This window comes from Nyctereutes procyonoides, unplaced genomic scaffold (genome assembly GCF_905146905.1).
Source record: "Nyctereutes procyonoides isolate TBG_1078 unplaced genomic scaffold, NYPRO_anot_genome, whole genome shotgun sequence".
NCBI lineage: Eukaryota > Metazoa > Chordata > Mammalia > Carnivora > Canidae > Nyctereutes > Nyctereutes procyonoides.
Window position 1 is genome coordinate 58,048,533 of NW_026575146.1, and position 20,317 is coordinate 58,068,849.

At 41.5% G+C, this 20,317-nt stretch overlaps 1 protein-coding gene across 2 annotated transcripts in view; it reads right to left on the reverse strand.

Annotated features, from left to right (window-relative positions):
- The window catches only part of LOC129500407 (histone-arginine methyltransferase CARM1-like), a 241,801-nt gene that overhangs the window by 80,822 nt on the left and 140,662 nt on the right, over positions 1 to 20,317 (reverse strand). For both annotated transcript variants that reach the window (XM_055310825.1, XM_055310826.1), the window contains exon 4: positions 19,978 to 20,082. In XM_055310825.1, the coding sequence (XP_055166800.1) occupies positions 19,978 to 20,082 (105 nt within the window). The remainder of the gene's footprint in view (positions 1 to 19,977; positions 20,083 to 20,317) is intronic.

Here is a 20,317-nt window from a genome sequence, read left to right on the forward strand (position 1 = left end):
AATATATTGCCATTTTATCATTACACTATGATCCAGTGACCTCTTGTGTACAACGCTTCTCTGGAGAGTGAATTCATCCTTGGCTGCCCCTAGGTACACAGGCAGTAACTGAAGACATGGCTAATTTGGGGCTAAAGTGGGGGAACACCAAAAAATGGTGTGAAATGCCTGTCAGAATTAATAGGGCTAAGTCAACAATTGGTCCATGTAATAGTGGACAAAAATCCTGAGAATTTTTTTGTAAATAAAGTAAGGCTGAAAAATATTAAAAAGATAGGGTCATCCTTTTGCTTATACAGATGATTTTAATTACATGCTCTAGTGGTTTTCCTGGGCAAAGAAATCCTGCAAAATGTTTGGACAGGGCTAAAAAACGCTCCAAGTGGGTTCGAAGCTATTTATTTGGATTTATTAGATTAAAACTAATGAGGAATATCTGCGTCTTTATGGAAGTGTGAAACAAAATTACTCCTGAATAATGGAGTAAAAATTAAGTAAATATATCCCATTTGTTTTATGCTTATTATGTTGTTCTGCCTGTTTAGTACTTTGTAGGCATCACCTTAGTTACTTGTGATGACAACTCTATAATCAGAGCACTATTGTTTTCTCCATGTTGTAAAGAGGCTGAGCATCTGATGAAGTTCAAGTTGTGTTCTTAATAAATGGCAGAGAGGAAATAAGAAAATAGATGTACCTAGTTCAAACCCTGCAGTCTTAACCACTCCCTTCATCTTCGATTTATGTTATACCTTGTACTGCTTAGCCTACAGTACTATTGGTCACATTTAGCCTTCTTTTTTGCGCCAGCATTTTTATCAGTATTCCAAGATTGAGGTCCCAATCATCCCACAATCAATTCCTCAAATGACGCCAGTTATTATTTACTATTTATGCATTCTTTCTTTGCTTGAGCATATCAATAGCTGCTCTGAACTGCAATCCCCCATCTGCAAGCTCTTTATGCCCTGTACTCTTAAATTCTGTGCCCAGCCCACCTGTCCACTTCCACAGCCAACAGTGCTTCTTCCAGACATCATCTTATTACCACTGTAGACATCCGCACCAAACCACCCCAAGTGATACATGCCCCATGCTCTTGCAGGACTGCGCATGTTACCGTCATTACCTGCCATGGGCTGCATTACCCCCCAAAACTGCACCTGAGTCTGCCGGTATCCTAACTCTTGACTGATAGGTTGACTAAAAAGCCTGTAGGCAGTAACAGAATGAAGGAACTGCTTAGCCTTTTGTGGTCATGGAAGAAAAATTCCAAATCATCTCAAGGCCTGCAGACAACATCCCTTTATGGCCTTTGCAGCTAAGACTTAAATCTTGTACAGATAATTAGCGCTTTCATTACGGCATAAGAATCCTGCCGTGATAGCTCCTCGTAAGACAGAATTCTACATCTGCTGTGCGGTGAAACTTGGTTACAACCAAAGAGCTGTCTGTATTTAAATTATGCATAATTAGTGCTTAGGAACCCTTGCTTCATCCTGCCTGGTCTTCTGGCAGAGGATAGATAAACCCATCACCAATCTTTTCACCACCTTTTCACCAGTTCCCCGCATGATTATGGAAAACACAGAATATGTTGATGACTTTTAGTTTATCTTCCTAAAATGATTAACCCTCTTCCTATGCTGCCATTGGTTTCATATTAGCTCATTTCACTTTAGACACAAAGTCATCCATCAGACATCTATTAAATGTCTCATATTACTCACTGTGCCAAGTACTGCTAGGTGCTGGGAATGCAGAGATGAATACAGAGAAATAGATGTGTAAGAAAGAAGTACCATGATGTGTTAGAGTGGCAATGATGGAATTACATAAAGAGCACGGTGAGAATATGAAGTAAGAACAGTCTATTCTATCCAGGAGTCTGGAAAGACTTCAATATGGTAATCGGAGCAGTGAAAATTGAAAGCTGAGTCAATGTGCTCTTTGACTTGAGGGAGTATCTACCTGTGAATGATAGAGCCAGTCACATTTAGGAGACAATTTCCTCAGGAGCATAATCTTTGTGCTAGATGTAGAAGGAGGGGCATGGCTAAGACATGAGCATGGCATAACCAGAAGCTGGAGAAACTGGCAGAAACTTGATCATAGACGGTCTTATATACAAGATCAAGAGCTTGGACTGGATCCTTAAACAAAGAAGGATCATAAAATGTTTCAACAGGAGAATTCTTTGATACTTGCATTTTAATAGCATCACACTGGTGGTATGGATTGGAGGGCATAAGCCCAGAGGTAGCAGACAGATCCGGTGGTTCCTAACTACATCAGTAGTCCCTTCTTCCTTCCTATCCAAACCTCAGTATTATTGAGTATCTATCCTGCATGCAGTTAACCATCTTCAGTCTAAGGGAGGGATCCTGAACCATCTAGCACAATCCTAGCTGATTCTTTTCCTCTTGCCAGAGATGGCTTTAGGTTTGGCTGTGTGATATGTTATTAATGAGACCTGTGGGAAAGTCTGCTGGGGGCTTTTGGGAAATATTTCCTCCCCCCTAAGACAGAAACACAGAAAAGATACCTCTTCCTTTTTGGACATGGTTAAACTAGGATGTGATGTGTGGAGGAACTGGGTTAAAATACCTTGGAGTCATGCCACCTTCAACTGTTTTAGCCAACTTGAGTGGGGATTTCCTCCCACATAAAGCCAGATATTTTAACTCTGGTCCAAGTAGGAAAACTAACTGGAAGATTTGCAACATTCCAGGAAAGGTACAATAAAAAGGAGAAGTAAGAATGAGCTGGGGGATGGAGGGGAATGCAAGAGTTGCAAAAATGCTAAGTTAACAGAAGCTAAAGGATTTGGAGGCTGGAAAGGAAAAGAAAAGGTCTAGATGGACTCCCAGGTCCCAAGCTGGGGTGGTGGTTATAATTCATTTGAGTTTTGCGTCATGCCAGAATGGGACATTTGTCTCGCTGTTTGCTTACAGCGGCCCTAGAAATCACCTGTGCTGATCTTCAAACTCTGGAGTTGAGTTTCATCACTGCTGCTGCCTAAGGAGTCTGCTAGTCTGCTGCAGGGGTGCCTCTCATTCCTCAGATTGGTCATGCGGAAGACAAAACTGCTTGCCCCACTCATGCCACATGCATTTTGTTCCTTGTCTCCTGCTGCAGTCTCCTTGTTGCTTTTGGGGCATGAAGCAAGCACTACAGCGCCTGCCCGGCACCCATGCATGTGTGCCACTGAAGTGCAAGGAAGTTTATACCATCTGGAGGTGAACTTTGACCAAAGCAAGATGGCAGCCAATGGACCAGTCATTCTCCTTTCCTCACATTGGATGAACTTCTTGGAGATAAAGTGGTTTCACATGGCCTCTTCGAAGACACAGAGCAACCAGTTTTTCATAAAGCTCTGGCAAGCTCAGTATATGCTCTCTTACTCTCTCCTTCCTTCCTTCTTTCCTGGTCTCACTCCCCTTCCCCTTACTCGTGCTTTCCTGAGATCACCCTCCCTAACCTCACCTAAGCCTCTGTCCCATGATCTGTGATTCAGGAAACTGAAGCTAAGAAAATAATGGAATTTATGTGAAATTCAACATGTTTCTTGGCATTCTTTTCTGTTATTCTGTCTTTTCTGGGTTTCTGGTGCTTCTGACTTCTAAACCCAAGCCACCATTGAATCTGAATGGCTGTCAATAGCTCAGATCTAGGAAATGAAGTGAAAAGCAGAGCTTAAGGTCCAAGTTCCATCAGAGTTCAATTCCTGGTCCAGTGCTAAAAAAGACCAGGTTCAAGTACAGTACTTAAAACTGCTTATGAATTAATTGTTTGAACCTATGTGACTGCTTCTTACTGATTTTGTCTTGTCTACTTATATTTTTATATTCTTATCCTGAAAAGTAGATATTGAAACAAAGTCACCTACTTTAGAAATTATTGCTGCATAGAGTGTTCTATCTAATTCTTTAGCAAAGTCAGTAGCTGCTCCAAATTGGTCTTTCATGGCTGGCACTGCCTTAGAGGGAACACAAAGGCTTAGAAATTCAACCCTAGGAACTTCCTAAAGTGGCTTGCATCCAGTGGGTAGGCAATCCACCAGGCCAAAATTAATAGTAAGAGAACCAATAAAACCATAGTAGTGAAATATTAATCCTTCAAGCCCTCTCTTTCTTTCCTACTTCCCTCACATGCACAGCTGATGCACTGACAATATCACCTTAGCAATCTGTCCCTTCTTTAATGATTTTGTAAAAGTGGCATCTGGTATGATGGTCATTAGTGTCATTTACCAACTATTTCTGGTTCTCCTTCTGTGCACACCGTAAAATCTCACTCCCTTGCTCTTTAAAAGCAGGAGTGACCACATGACTTGCTTTGGTCCATGTAATGTGACCAGAAATACCACATGTGGTCACTTAAGAACTGGGGGTGTGGTCAGCTAATCTCTCCTCTCTGAATTCGGAGGCTGCTCCTTCAGACTGGGTTTGGGGTGAGAAGGAGACAAAGCGCAGCCCTCAGCTGACCCCTAATAGATTAAATGAGACATAAAGCTCTGGTGGTTTACACCACTGAGCTTTGGGGGTTGACTGTTACAGTAACATAACCTAGTTACGCTAACAAGTCTGAGTAGTGCCGATGATCTCTGATTCAGATTCCACAGTTACGCCCATCCACAGCATTCTGACGGTGTGCTGAGACTCTGCACACAGTAGCTCACTAAATTCTTACAGCCACCAAGTAGGCATTCTTACCCCAATTTAAAATTAACCTCAAAAAATATTAGAGGCACTTGTCACCATCTTGAAAGATTCAGAGATGGGCTTCGAGCACAGATATCTTGTTTACAAGTCTGTGTAAAGCCCCAAGCTCCCTTGTTCCCAAATGCCCTAAAAAATGGTCAAACAGTCTGAGACCATTGTTTATTCAGTCTTTTTGGATCTCCCTGAAAGCTGCACTTTGCTTTCATACCAAATGAAAGCATTTTTCTCTGCTGACTATAGCATCTTTCTCCCATACTCCTTCAGGAGCAGATTCTATTGAAGCTCAGGAAAATCCTGGCACAGACATCCCATCTGCCTTCACACTCACATTTGGGAATCTGTGCAAAGGCTCCCTTAAGGTTCATGGACCAAAGAAATCACTTAAGACCAAGGCCCATTTCTAGTCTTTCTGATAACCTCTACCTCACAAAATTAATCCCTGGGTTGAGTTCTTATGATATATTACCCAACATGAACTTTGGCCTCCCCACTGGGTTAAAAATTGTTTCCCAGAACTCATGCCTACCCAGAACCTGTAGATGACCTTGTTTGGAAATAGAGTTTTTAAAGATTTATTAAGAAAACAACATACTGGATTATGGAGGGCCCTAAATCCAATATGTTAGACGTCATTACAGGAAGAAAGAAATTTACACACAGAGACACAGACAGAGGGCGAGACTGCCACATGCCAACAAGAGACAGAGACTGGAATGATGCATATACAAGTCAAGAAACACCAAGGATTGCCAGAAACCACAAGAAGCTAGGAAGAGACACGGAAGGATCTCCCCCAGAGCCTTCAGAAGGAGCATGGCCCTGCGGATGCCTTGATTTTGAAATTCTGGCCTTTAGAATAGTGAGAGAATAGAATTCTGTTGTTCTAAGCTACCTAGTTTTTGGTAATTTGCCATGGCAGCCCTAGGAAACTAAAACAGCCTCTAAAGTCCAAGTCAATGGGGAAAAATGCATTATTCAGATCTCTCTCTGATATGTAGATATGGGTATACAAACCTGAGTTTGCATATAATTACCGCTTAGTAGCTGTGCACCCTAAAGCAAATTACTCAAATGTACATATCTCTGGTCCCTTTATCTATACATCAGAGTAACAGTATATATTGTATTTGTTTGCTGAATGGTTCAGTGAGCATTTGCCATTCTCTTGTGCCTCTTGGCATCTGAACTGCTTCCTGTGTTTGGACAGCACCTCACTGCTGAGGCAGCACCAGTCTCCCAGTAGGGAAGTGGAGGGTGTCCGATTCTCTTTTCTAGCACCCTTGAAGCTAAATCACAGGCATGACTGAGGTTCTGCCAAGATGTGCTTTGCATGAGAAGCTCAGAATGTGAAGATTCAGGGATGTCACAGAATCCTTTCAGGTGAGATCACAGCTACCTCCCAATGCCCATGTGTCAGAGGGAGCTTCTAAGGACAGCATTCAAAGGTAGCACTGGGGGCAGGCTATGCCGCTAAGGTGTCCAACCCTGGGTGCAACTTTGTCTCTCTAAATTCAATCCTGCAGCATGACTTTGGAAATTATTTTTGGTCATGTAGTTTCCATACCTAGTGGCCAATGATCCTGTATCTTTTAAGGAATTCTTTTCTCCTTTTTTTCCTTAAGTCGGCAGAGCCAGTTTCTGATGTTAGCAGCTAATGACCCTAACACACAAGTACTAAGTGAGATGGGATATGCAAAGCACCTAGCAGGTATTGTGAGTCATGTCCTTTCTTCCCACGTCCCTACACAGTACTCAGCAAGGATACTGCTGTCACCAGGTCAAAGACTATGCTCAGGGGCAAGCAGGGGAGGACTTAATGGATGATTTTTTTTTTAATGTGCTGTATATACACAGTGAATGTTATTCTTCCTTAAAAAGGAGATCCTGCCATATGCAATACCATGAACAAATCTGGAGGGCATTCGCTAAATGAAGTAAGCCAGACTCAGAAGGACTAATACTATATGTTTTCACCTAATGTGAAGTATCTAAAATAGTCAAATGCATCAAAGCAGCGAGTAAATGCTAGTTGTAAGGGATTGGGGTGAGAGAGAAACAGGAAAGTTTATTAGTCAGAGGGTATGAAGTTTCAGTAATGTGAGATGAAAAATTCAATTCTTAATTCCTAGACATCTACTGCACAGCATCGTGTCTGCAGCTAACAATACTGCATTGCATACTTAAAATTTTGCTAAAAGGACAGATTTTATGTTAAGTGTTCTAATAACAAAATAATAAGTAAAGAAGGCAGACAGAAACTTCTGGAAGTGATGGATATGTTATGGCGGAGACTATGGTGTATACTAACATTTTCAAAGTCATCAAGTTGTACATGTTAATTATACATCATTTTTTGATGTGATTCATACCTCATTAAGGTTTGTGTTTTTTTTTTTTTTTTTTAAATAGGGAAGTAAGCGCTGTTTCATCACAGGCAGACAGGACTATTGTGCGGGCCTGGAGTATAGTCTTTATTTCTACCAGTGATGAAGGTCAGGCCTCATTAATGTGTGGGGTTAACTAAAGGTGTACAGTGTTTCAAGGCAGGAGGAGAATTTCAGAGGAGGACCAGAGACAGACTCAAGGACCTTTGACCAAGCTGATGATAAGCTCATAGTGAAGAAAACTCACACTGGGAGAGGCCAGGACTCAGGCTCTGCAAATCTGAATAGCAGCTGACAATCCAGGCCCGTTGCTTTGCATGTTTGTTGTTGTTATTTATGGTTTTTTTAAGCCTTCAAATCCCTGAATCCCTTCTGCCTAAGCCAACTGCATATTTGAATGGACTAAGCAGCTGTTGCAATGGGGCGGATTCTCTCTTCTGTGAAAATGCTGATTTAAAAAAAAAAAAAAAAGTAATAAGCTCCCAGCTCCTGCTTATTCTGTTTCCAGCAACTGGTGCCCTGACAAATGAAGTGTCAAAACATTTCCAAATTAAAACTCTACAGCTCACATAGCCCCACACCCTCAGCAGGATGGACTTCTCCTACTTGTACCCAGCATACACTTGGAAGAAACTAAAAATAGCCAGATAGCAATTAACAGAAATTCTGAGGAGGGGAATGGGGTGAGTTCCAGCAGGGTCAGTTTCCTGGATGGGTTCCAAGTGGAGTTCTCAGCCAGCAGTGCTCTGGCCAAGAAAGGGTTTTCATTAAAACTGCACGGAGGAGGCAGAGTGAAAAAAAATAAAGATTTGAAAGATTTAAAATGATAGCAGAGGTAGAAACTACAGCACCAATCCCAACACCATCAGGGACAACCATCATACTTGCTATGAGGTACTGAGTTCCTAGCCTGGGTCACTGAGCACTCCATATGCAATGTAACCTCTTAACCTTGCAAGGGCTCTAAAAAGTAGTCACTACTCTAACAGATAAGGCCGTTAAAGCCCAGAACCAGTAGACAACTTGCCCAAGATCTCAAGACGAACAGGCTTATGGCAGGTGCATGCTGAGTGGCCAGGCTGTAGTTCGAACCCGGCTTTCCGGCTCTGGGACTCGACCATAACCAGTGTGTCTTGCTGCCTCATACTTGGATGGGGAATGGGCTTATCTAAGTGACCAAATATTTCCACACCATCCTTAAGCCCAAGGAAACAAAATTCTCCCTTGGCAATTTCAGTAGTACCTTTTAGGGGTTATAGGGTGGGGAGTGGGGCACGGAGGACTCTAAAGTAAGACTCAATGGGTTTTAATCCTGGTCTTTTCATTTACTAGTTGTATAAAATAAGATGAATTAACAGCATCCTCAGGCCTCAGTTTTTAAAAATCTCTAAAATGGCAATAAGGGACACCTGGGGAGCTCAGCTGGTTAAGCGTCTGCCTTTGGCTCAGGTCATGATTTCAGGGGTCCTGGGATCTAGCCCTGCATCTGGTTCCCTGCTCAGTGGGGAGTCTGCTTTTGCCTCTCCCCCTGCTCATGCTCTCTCTCTCTTTCATATAAAAAAATGAAATCTTTAAAAAATAAAATAAAATGGCAGTGACGTTAGCATTCATCTCAACACTATTATGAAGATCAAAGGAAACTGCTATAGACTGAATATCTGTGCCTCCCTAAAATTCAAATGTTGAAACTCTAACCCCCACTGTGATGGTGTTTGTTTTTTCTTAATTCAATTAATTAACATATAGTGTTTTATTAGTTTCAGAAGTAGAGGTCAGTGATTCATCACTTTTTTTTTTAAAGATTTTATTTATTTATTCATGAGAGACAGACAGAGAGAGAGAGAGAGAGAGAGAGGCAGAGACACAGGCAGAGGGAGAAGCAGGCTCCATGCAGGGAGCTCGAAGTGGGACTTGATCCCGAGTCTCTAGGATCACGCCCTGGGCCAAAGGCTGCACTAAACTGCTGAGCCACCTGGGCTGCCCTCTTTTTCTTTTTTTTTAGATTTTATCTATATAATTCATGAGAGACACAGAGAGAGAGGTAGAGTCCTAGGCAGAGAGAGAAGTAGGCTCCTCACAGGGATCTTGTTGCGTGACTTGATCCTAGGACCCCGGGATCATGACCTGAACCAAAGGTAGATGCTCAACCACTAAGCCACCCAGCATCCCTCATCAGTCTTAGATAACACCAGTGCTCATTACATCACGTGCCCTCCAGTTACCCCATTCCCAATCTCCTCCCCTCCAGCAACCCTCAGTTTGTTTCCTATGGTTAAGAGTCTCTTAGGGTTTGCCTCCCTCTCTGATTTCGTCTTATTTTTCCCTCCCTTCCCCTATCATCCTCTGTTTTTTTCTCACTCATTCCACATATGAGTGAGATCATATATTTGTCTTTCTCTGACTTATTACACTTATCATAATACCTTCTAGTTCCAACCAAGTCATTGCAAAAGTCAGGATTTCATTTTTTTGATGGATGAATAATATCCCATTGTATATATATACCACATTTTCTTTATTCATTCATCTGTTGATGGACATCTGGGCTCCTTCCATAGTCTGGCTATTGTGGACATTGCTGCTGTGAACATTGGGGTGCAGGTGCCCTTTTGGAACACGACATTTATATCTTTAGGGTAAATACCCAGTAGTGAAATTGCTGGGTCATAGGGTAGCTTATTTTCAAGTTTTTGAGGAATTTTCATATCGTTTTCCAGAGAGGCGGCACAACCTTGCATTCTTACCAACAGTGTAAGGAGGGTGACCCTTTGTCTGCATCCTCACTAACATCTGTTGTTTCCTGTGTTGTTAATTTTAGCCATTCTGACCAGTGTGAGGTGATAGTTCATCGTGATTTTGATTTGTATTTCCCTGATGACAAGTAATGTGAAGCATTTTTTTTAATGTGTCTGTCGGACATTTTTATATCTTCTTTGGAGAAATGTCTGTTCATCTCTTCTGCCCATTTCTTTTTTTAAGGTTTTATTTATTTATTCAAGAGAGAAAGAGAGAGAGAGAGAGAGAGAGAGAGAGAGAGAGAGAGAGAGACAGGCAGTGGGAGATGATATTTGCTGTGGGCTTTTGTATATGGTTTTTATTATATTGAGGTATGTTCCCTCTATCCCTACACTGTGAAGAGTTTTAATCAAGAAAGGATGTTATACTTTGCCAAATGCCTTTTCTCTATCTATTGAGAGGATCAAATGGTTCTTGTCCTTTATTAATGTAATGTATATTACATTGATTGATTTGCAGATGTTGAACCACTCTTGCAGCCCAGGGATAAATCTCATTTGGTTGTGGTGAATAATCCACAACCATGGATTATTAGTCGGATACTATTGGCTAGTAACTTGGCGAGAGTTTTGGAATCCGTGTTCATCAGGGATTAATTCTTCTTTAAATATTTGGTAGAATTCCCCTGGGAAGCTATCTGGTCCTGGACTCTTGTCTGTCAGGAGATTTTTGATTACTGCTTCAATTTCCTTACTCATTATGGGTCTGTTCAGGTTTTCCATCTTCCTGTTTCAGTTTTGGTAGTTTACACATCTGTTATTAACTGGTTTATATAACTGGCAGCCATTTCTTCCAGATTGCCTAATTTGTTGGTATACAGTAGTTCATAATATGTTCTTATCATTGTATTTATTTGGTGTTGGTTGTGATCTCTCCTCTTTCATTCATAATTTTATTTAATTGTGTCCTTTCTCTTTTCTTTTTGATAAGTCTGGCCAGGGGTTTATCGATCTTATTAATGTTTTCAAAGAACCAACTCCTAGTTTCGTTGATATGTTGTACTGTTCTTTTGGTTTCTATTTCACTGATTTCTGCCCTAATCTTTTATTAATTTTCTTTTCATGCCAGGTTTAGGCTTTATTTGCTGTTCTTTCTCCAGCACCTTTAAGTGTAAGACTAGATTGTGTATTTGGGACCTTTCTTGTTTCTTCAGAAAGGCTTGTACTGCTATATACTTCCCTCATAGGACTACCTTTGCTGCATCCTAAAGGTTTTGGACAGCTTGCTTTCATTTTCATTTGTTTCTATGGATTTTAAAAATTTTTTAATTTCCTGGTTGACCCATTCATTCTGTAATAGGATGCTCTTTAACATCCATGCATTTGAATTATTTCTAAATTTCCTCTTGTGATTGAATTCCAGTTTAAAAGCATTGTGGTCTGAAAATATGCAGGGAATGATCTTAATCTCTTGGTACCAGTTGAGACCTGATTTGTGACCCATAATGTGATATACTCTGGAGAATGTTTCATGTGCACTCGAGAAGAATGTTTATTCTGTTGCTTTAGGATGGAATGCTTTGAATATATCTGTGTAGTCTATCTGGTTCAGTGTGTCATTCAAAGCCCTTGTTTCCTTGTTGATCTGCTTAGACGATCTGTGCATTGCAGTGAGTGGGGTGTTTAAGTCCCCTACTATTATTGTATTATTACTGATGTGTTTCTTTAATTCTGTTATTAACTGGTTTATATAATTGCCTCCTCCTCAGAGGCATAAATAATTAAAATTGTTAGATCTTCTTGTTGGATAGACTCTGTCCTTCCTTACCTCTTATTATAGTCTTTGGTTTAAAATCTAATTTGTCTGATATAAGGTTGGCTACCCCAGATTTCTTTTGATGTCCACCAGCATGATAAATGGTTTTCCACCCCCTCACTTTCAACTTGGAGGTATCTTTGGGTCTAAAATGAGTCTTTAGCAGACAGCATATCAATGGATGTTGATTTTTTATCCAATCTGATACCCCATGTCTTTTGACTATGGCATGTAGCCCATTTTAACTATTAAAAGGTATGAATTTACTGCCACTGTATTACCTGTAAAGTAACTGTTTCTGTATATTGTCTCTGTTCCTTTCTGGTCTTTGTTACTTTTGGGTTCTCTCTTGCTTAAGGGATTCCCTTTAATATTTCTTGCCGGGCTGGTTTAGTGATCACAAATTTTTTAGTTTCTGTTTGTCCTAGAAGCTTTTTATCTCTCCTTCTATTTTGAATAAAAGCCTTGCTGGATAAAATATTCTTGGCCACATATTTTTCTCATTTCGCACACTGAATATATCATGCCAGTCTTTTCCGGCCTGTCAGGTGTCTATGGACAGGTCTGCTGTCAGTCTAATGTTTCTACCCTGGTAGGTTAAGGATCTCTTGTTCTGAGCTGCTTTCAGGATTTTCTCTGTCTCTGAGATTTGTAAGCTTCACTGTTACATGCTGAGATGTTGACCTATTTTTATTGATTTTGAGAGGGGTTCTCTGTGCCTCTTGGACTTAACTGCCTGTTTTCTTTCCCAGATTAGAGAAGTTCTCAGCTGTAATTTGTTCCAATACACCCTCTGCCCCCTATTTCCTTTTCTTCTGGGATCCCAATTATTCTCATATCATTTCATTGTATGGTATCACTTACCTCTTGAAATCTCCTCTCATGTTCTAGTAGTTGTTTATCTTTTTCTTAGCTTCTTTATTCTCCAACATTTTGTTTTCTGTATCATGAATTCTCTATTCTGCCTCATTTATCCTAGCAGTTAGAAACTCCATTTTTTATTGCATCCCATTAATAGCCTTTTCCATTTTGACTTGATTAGATTTTCATTCTTTTATTTCTCCAGAAAGCTAGTATGTATATCATCGTTATTCTGAACTCTAGCTCTGACATCTTACTTATATCCATACTGACTAGGTCCCTGGCAGTCAATACTGCCTGAGGTGAGTTTTTCCATCCTGGCATTCTGTCCAGAGAAGAACAGATGAACGAGAGAACAAAATACTGAAATGGCAACAATGACCTCAGAGAAATATACACTAAACAAATCAGCAGAGACCCAAAACTGAAAAAATAAAATAAAAAAAAAGATAGAGAGAGAATATAATCAGACAGGTGAGCAGAACAGAGCAATACACTGGATCCTGTGTGTATTCTGATCTGTTTCCTACAAAACTAGGTCCCAAAATTGTAAGGAAAGAAAAATTTATATATGTACATAAATAAATACAATGAGAAGACAGAATGTAAATTAAAAGACAAAATAAAAAAGAAAGAATGTAAACAGACAGGTGAACAGAACAGAGCAATACACTATATCCTGGGTGTATTTTGATCGGCTTGTTAGAAGAGACTACATCCCAAAATCATAAAGAAAGAAAAACATATATATACAAAAGCAAAATTAAATACAGTGAAAGGATAGAATGAAACTGTAAAGACGAAAATTTAAAAAGACTTTGAAAAGAAGAGAGAAAATATAATCTGACAGGTAAACAGAGGAGAGACATATAGTAGATTCCGGGTGTATTTGAGCCTGTTTGTTGGAAGAAACTGCACCCCAAAATTGTAAAGAAATCTATCTATATATATATACAAGTAAATGAAATATACAAGTAAAATGAAATACAACGAAAGGATAAAATGTAACTGTAAAATTAAAAAAAAGACTTTAAAAAGTTGATAAAATAAGAAATTGGTTGAAAAGGAAAGAGAAAAAAAATTAAACTTGAAAGACTGAAGAATCATGAGAAAAAGCCCATGCATTCCATATGCCATTTTCCCCTAGGGCTGGGGTTTCGCGGTTGTGTCATCGGTCCCAGTCTCGGCGGGATGTCCTTGCTGACCTGAGGACGAGGGGCCTGGTGCACTGATTCCCGGGTGTCTCTGCCAGGGCAGACCTGTGCTGCCCTTGTGGGGCGGGGTGGCTGAAGACGCTGCATCAGATTGTTCTAGGTGGCTTTTGTTCCCTGGACGCTTTCTGAGCAGCCTTGGAGGCTGAGGGTGAAAATGGGGGCCTCCCAGTCTCCAGCCCTGGAGTGCAAGAGCGCACCCCCAACTCCTCAGTTCGCCCTCAGGGAAGGGCAGGCCCACTGCTGTCTCCAGCGTCTCCTGCCCTCCGTGCTCACCCAGACTGTGACCCGGCATTTCTATCTCAGGCACAGGACCCCGCTTCGAGTCCCCAAACCCTGCAGACTCCTGCGGTGTGCAGGTGCATTCTGCTCCTTTTGCAGAATGGGGGGAGTCTGGTGGGTTCCGCCTCTTGCTGGGTCCCTGCTCAGAGAACAGTCACCGGGTGGTGCCATGGTTGGCGGTTTATGGCCACCCCGAGCTGAGCACCTGCTCCTGGGCTTGCTGACTGCAGCCGGCTTCCCCACTCCGATGCCTGGGAACTCTGCCGCATCAGGCACCCCCAGTCTTCCCGCAACCCCAAGGATCCTGAGACCACACTGTCCCACCTAGGTTTCCACCTTGCTTTGGTGTCTGAGCACCTTTCAGCCAAGCGGTCCCTTGCTGGAGCAGACCTCTCAAAGTTCTGATTTGGGGCTCTGCTGCTTTATCACTTTCTGGAAGCCAGGTGCAGGAGGCTCCATCCCCTTGCAGTTTATCTTCCCCATAAATCACCTGGAATTCACTTCTCTGTCACCTCCTACCTTGCACAAAGTGGTCACTTTTCTATTTGTAGAGTTGCAGCTATCCTTTTCTTAGATCTCTGGTAGAGTTCACAGGTTTTAGAATGATTTGACAGCTATCTCGCTGAATCCCTGGGACCAGACAAAACTAAGGTCTCCTACTCCCCCACCATTTGGAAAGTTCAACGTGATGGTAGTTGAAGATGGGCTTTGGGAAGTAATGAGGTGACAAGTGCGGAGCCCTCATGATGGTGACGAGTGGCGTTATAAGAAGAGACATGAAAGGGTTTGCTTCTTCTCCTTCTGGGACATGTGAGGATGTAGCAGGAAAGCCACTATCTATAAGCCAGGAAATGATTCCTCAGAAGACACCAGCTCTGCCGACACACTGCTCTTGGACTTCCCATCCTCCAGAATTATGAGAAATAAACGTTTATTTAAACCACCCAGTCTATGGTAGTTTGCTGTAGCAGCCTGAACTAAGACAGAAACAGTATATGGAAAGCTCTTGGCATGGTGCCTGCATATGCTATGTTCCTCAACAAATAACAGCCATTGGTACTGATCATTCTAAACCCCCTCTCTCTCTCTCTACCTGTGTGACTATCATAAATAAATAAAAGCTTAAAAAAAATTCTCTAAACCCATGCCCTTTTAGGTAATTTCACCAAGAAAGAATATAAAGGTTTAATGAAAAGGTAGCATCCTCCATGGACTCCCAGGGTTTATTCCAGACTGGTCTTCAGAATGATAAAGCAAACAAAAAAGAATCTAAAAAGATTTTGGATTCATGGTGGATTTGGTAGATTCAGAGTTGGGGTGAGCGACCATTCTAGACTGACTAGGAATGAGGGGATTCTTGAGGCATTACAACTGGGATAGTTAGTTATTTCTGTTTTCAGAGGGGAGGGGATATGTACCATCAGAAAAAAGTGTACCGACCTTCCTCTTTTTCCTTCAGAGTAAGAGTGATCCATGTGCCTGGTGATGCTGGGAAACAGGACTGAGCATGCGCAGCCTGCTGCTGAGGTGGGGGGCAGCCTGCTCACCCCCTGCTCAAGCAATCACTCTTGAGTTCCCTACAGGGGAGCAGGCCGGGCAGGCTCTGGGTGCATCTAGGCAGACTGGTTGTTCAGCATAGAAGTGGGTGGAAAAGTTGTGTGTGTGGGGGAACAGGAAGCCTTATTTGGCTACAGGTCCAATCCCTGTTCTCCAATCAGCATTAACAACCATAAAGCTGCTATTATTTCTACCTGACATCTGTGTCTATTTCTAAATTGGTTCAGAACTCAGAGGGGGAAAGAGATATAATTAATTATCAACCATGTGATTAATTATCACCTTCATAAACCCCAACAGATAGAAGCCTATTTTATTTCATTGGCAGGCAAGACCATTTCAGGTTGGCAGGAAAAGGATTATTTCACAAAATCAGATGAGGTTATAGCTGTGGGTGACCTTAAAGATGACCCAGTCCAATAGCTTCATTTTTATAGATGAAAAGATATACAAAGGAAATGGTCAAGTGACATAATGCATGTGAAATTCTGTGAAAGCTTATAATGCAACTTATTCATATGATTGGTAGTTTGGAGAATAGTCTTTAGAAGCTCTAACCTCAGAATTAAAAACAGATTATAAAAATATAGAAAACTTATTGTAGATAATAGAAAATAGATTATATGTGAAAACTAAGCAACTTTAGAGGGAGAGAAGTTTCCCTAAACCAAAGTATTACCTCCAGGAAACATTTTCAAACCACAAAGAACTGATCAATAGTTTGGAGGGTTTTTTGGTTTTGTTTTTTAAAATTTGTATTATTTTTATTATTTTGAAAATATTTTACTTATTTATTTGGCAGAGAGAGAGCAAGCAAGCGAGCATGTGCACAAGCAGGGGTAGGGGCAGACAGAGGGAAAGGGAAAAGCAAGCTCCCTGCTGAGCAGGGAGTCCAATGCAGGACTCGATCCCAGGACCCTGAGACCATGACCCAAGCTGAAGGCAGACGCTTAACTGACTGAGCCACCCAGACACCTGTTTTTTGTTTTTGTTTTTTAATTAGCAAAAAATATCTACCTTTGGTCAGTAAGACTGATTACCCACAATCCTGAATACCAGGTAAAGTGTCAAAATAAACAAGCATTTCCCATCCTCTATCCCAATTCTGCCCACCTGCCATAATGAGGTCCTTCTTGTTAGGAATGTTTACTTCCTATCTGCTAACCAGGCATGCCCCACTGGCAAGGCAAAGGTCCCAGACACGTCAAGACATATAAAGAGACAGAGGAGACTCTGTGGCCAAATACAACCATTTCTTATCTTATCTTTGCTTCCTACCATCACCCTCACTCTCCAGAGTCCCTAGATCTGGTCCTGGGAAAGTCAGAGGGAGTCCACCTCACCCTGCCTCTCCCACCAAGCACAGCTGTGAAACCTGAACTCAATGCATAGAACAGGTACTTGAAGACTCTGAAAAGTATATAGTATAGACCCAAAGTCAAAATTCAACCAAACCAAATCCTCTACCCCACCCATGGTCTGAACTCAACACACCAGAAATAGGTACCCGGATACAGACAAGAGAGCTCCTGAAGACACTTAGCTCTGGCTCTGGCATCAAGAAAGGAAACTATAATCTCAAATATGGAAATACTCTGGTTTTCCCTTCCTCTTTTTTTTTTCCTTTCCCTCTTCCTTCTCCTCTCCCTCCTTTCTTTTCCTTCCCTTTCTTCTCTTCGAGTCTTCTAGCCTCCAGTAATCTAGTCAAATCTAGTCAAAATCTAGTCAGTAATCCTCCAGTCTACAGGAGTCAAAATGACAAGGGAGGGGAACCTACCTCTTCATTCAGTGGTGTGGTTATTCCCAAAGGCTGAGGCCACCTCCCACTGCCTTTTTTCTTTCTTTGTCCCCTCTCTGCTTGGCCAGTGTGGGCAAAGTCATGGAAGTACATGACAGAGTGAGCTTTGTGCCCAGAGACTAAGAAGTGGCCCCAGAGAATCAGAAAGTACCAGGGAAATCATGGGGGAGGAAGGACCTTGGAAAGGCAACTCCATCAAGTTTTCTGTTTTTAAAATAAATTTCTGGGCTCACTGTCAATCTGTATATGCATGAATCTAACCTTAATTAGCATATCAGTACTTTGAGAAGTCTGCCCAGGCACCAGACTGACCACAGGGTAACACACACATGCAGATCCAAACAGCACTGCCAAAGACTTTGGAAAACTGAACTGACATGAGAACCAGAGCTCTCAGAAGGCCAACTAGTGAGCATGAAACTCGTAGCCAGAACCTAACCAAGCTTGAATGAAAACTAAAAGAAATATATCAGTGTTCTCCCTAGGCATTAAATAAGACCTAGAATCTCATAATATTCAAAATGCACAGAATACAATCCAAAATTCCTTGCCATATGAAGAATCAGGAAAACTTTAATTCCCTTGGGAAGGACAATTGACTAAACAGCAATAACACAGATGTTAGAATTATCTGACAAAAACTATGATAATAAAGCTCCAACCAGCAATCACGAACACTGCTGAGACCAATGGGTAAAACAGTCTCAGGTAAAAAACAGATGACATAAACAGGAGCCAGATGGAAATTTTGGAATTGAAAAATACAATAACCAAAAAAAGAAAAAAGAAAAAAAGAATAACCAAAAACAACAACAACAACAAAAATACCACGTCTGCTGGGCTCAAGAGCAGAATGAAGATGACAGAGGAAAGAAAGCCAGGGGCAAATCAACTTCTAGCTGGGTGACCATTTATCACTACTTTTTCATACATTTTTCTCTCTGTTTTAATTAACTACTGCTGCATAACAAGCCACATTAAAATTTAGGGGCTTAAACTGGAACCAATTTGTAGGTTCTCTCACTTCCATGGGAGGGTTGGGCAGCTTCTCTGCTAGTCTTGCCTAGATACATTCATGTTTCTACATTCAGCTGGAGGGGTGGCTGGACTGGCTGTCCAAGATGGCCCCATGCATAGGAGTGGCAGTTGGTGCTGGCTGTTGACTGACATGTCAGGTCTCTTTAATGTGACCTTTCAACATCTAGGAGGCTAGACTGGGCTTCTTCATGGTATGGTACCTCAGGGTTCCAAGAGGATGAGGTCCAGAGCCACGAGGTCCCTTAAGCTCTAGGCTCTGAAATCCATACAGTGTTAACCTCTGTCATAGTGTTTTGGGGAAAGCATACCAGAAGAAGAGCACAGAGATAAAGGCAAAACAAAACAAAACAAAACAAAACAAAAAAAACAAAAAACCACAACACTTCTCTTGATGAAAGAAAAGCTATTAAGACTTTGCAAATGGGTGTGGACACAGGGAACCATGAGTCTTTAGGACCATTATTTCAATCTTCCACCACCATACCCTTCTGGGGGAATTAATGGCCTACTATCGCTATGGCAGTAGAAGAGACTGTGAGACCCAGAGAGGTTTAGAGTCTTGCCTAAGATCCCACAGCTAGTTAGCGAGAAAACATAAAACAAATCCCAGGAGTCCACTGACCAGTCCTCATGTCTCTGTGATGAGCCACATGGTATTTTGCACACTGGCTAATTTAACAGGCGGGAGAATAATGGGCAACACTTGTATAATGTGTTAGCAGTCACTCATCATTCAGATCCATTTTGTGAAGGAAATCAGTGCCGGCTCTTGTGGAGTCCATGAAAAAAGCTGAAGTGAAGAGACTCCCTAAGAACCATTCATTATGCAGCAACAGAGGTCCTGACCCATTCAGTGCTCCGAGACATAACACATTCAGTCCCTTGACTTCCTGGCACTCAGAGCTTAATTTCCTCATTGAGGCAAAATTCACATAACATAAAATTAACCATGACTCATTTTACATTGTAAAATTCAGGGTCAATTGGCACTTTCACTATGTTATGTAACTGTTACCTATTATCAAGTTTCAAGACCTTTCTATCACCCTAAAAGGAAACCCTGTACCCATTAAGCACCACTCCCCATTTCTCTCTCCCTCTGTCCCCGGCCACCATGAGTCTGCTTCCTTTCAATGGACTTGCCTATTCTGAATGTTTCGGGCACGTGGAATCATATGCATGAGCTTTTGTGACTTCTTTCACTTGGCGCATTTTTGAGGTTCATCCATGGTGAAGCATGTACCAGCACTGTGTTATTTTTATGGATAAGATAAATATGAAAGACAGCCACAACACCCTATTGTATGGATAGACCACATTTGTTTATCCAGTCATCAGTTGATGGGCATTTTGGGTTCTTTCTATGTTCTGGAAATCGTGAATAGTGCTGCTATAAACATTCACATACAAATAGTTGCTTGAGTACCTGCTTTCAATTCTTTGGCGTATATGATGATCAGGAGTGGAATTTTTGGGTCATATGGTAATTCTAGCAAAGCTTAATCTTGATTCTAGTTTTTGACAAGGTTTCTTAAAATGGTTTGAGATTAATAACATGCTGCCAGCATTACCTTGTCTCTAAAGTCAATGTGGTTCTGGAGGATGGCTCTGTGGTACGTGGCTGTCCTCACGAAATCTTGCATCATGTTCTGCTGCTGGGAAATGCAGCCATAAAACTGTAAGGAAAAGAGAAGGATGGGGAGAGTAAACAACCCACAAGGCATCATTTCATGACCATCTAGTCAAGGTAGGCTGAGCCTAACACACAGGCAAGCCGAAGCTCAGAAAGATGCAGTAACCTATCCATATTTGCCCTATTTGTAAGGTCTAGAACTATAAGTCAATCTCAGACTTCCAAAGGCTGCTCCATTCACAGATTCAGGCCTAGATATTGCCCAGGTAGGTGCCCAG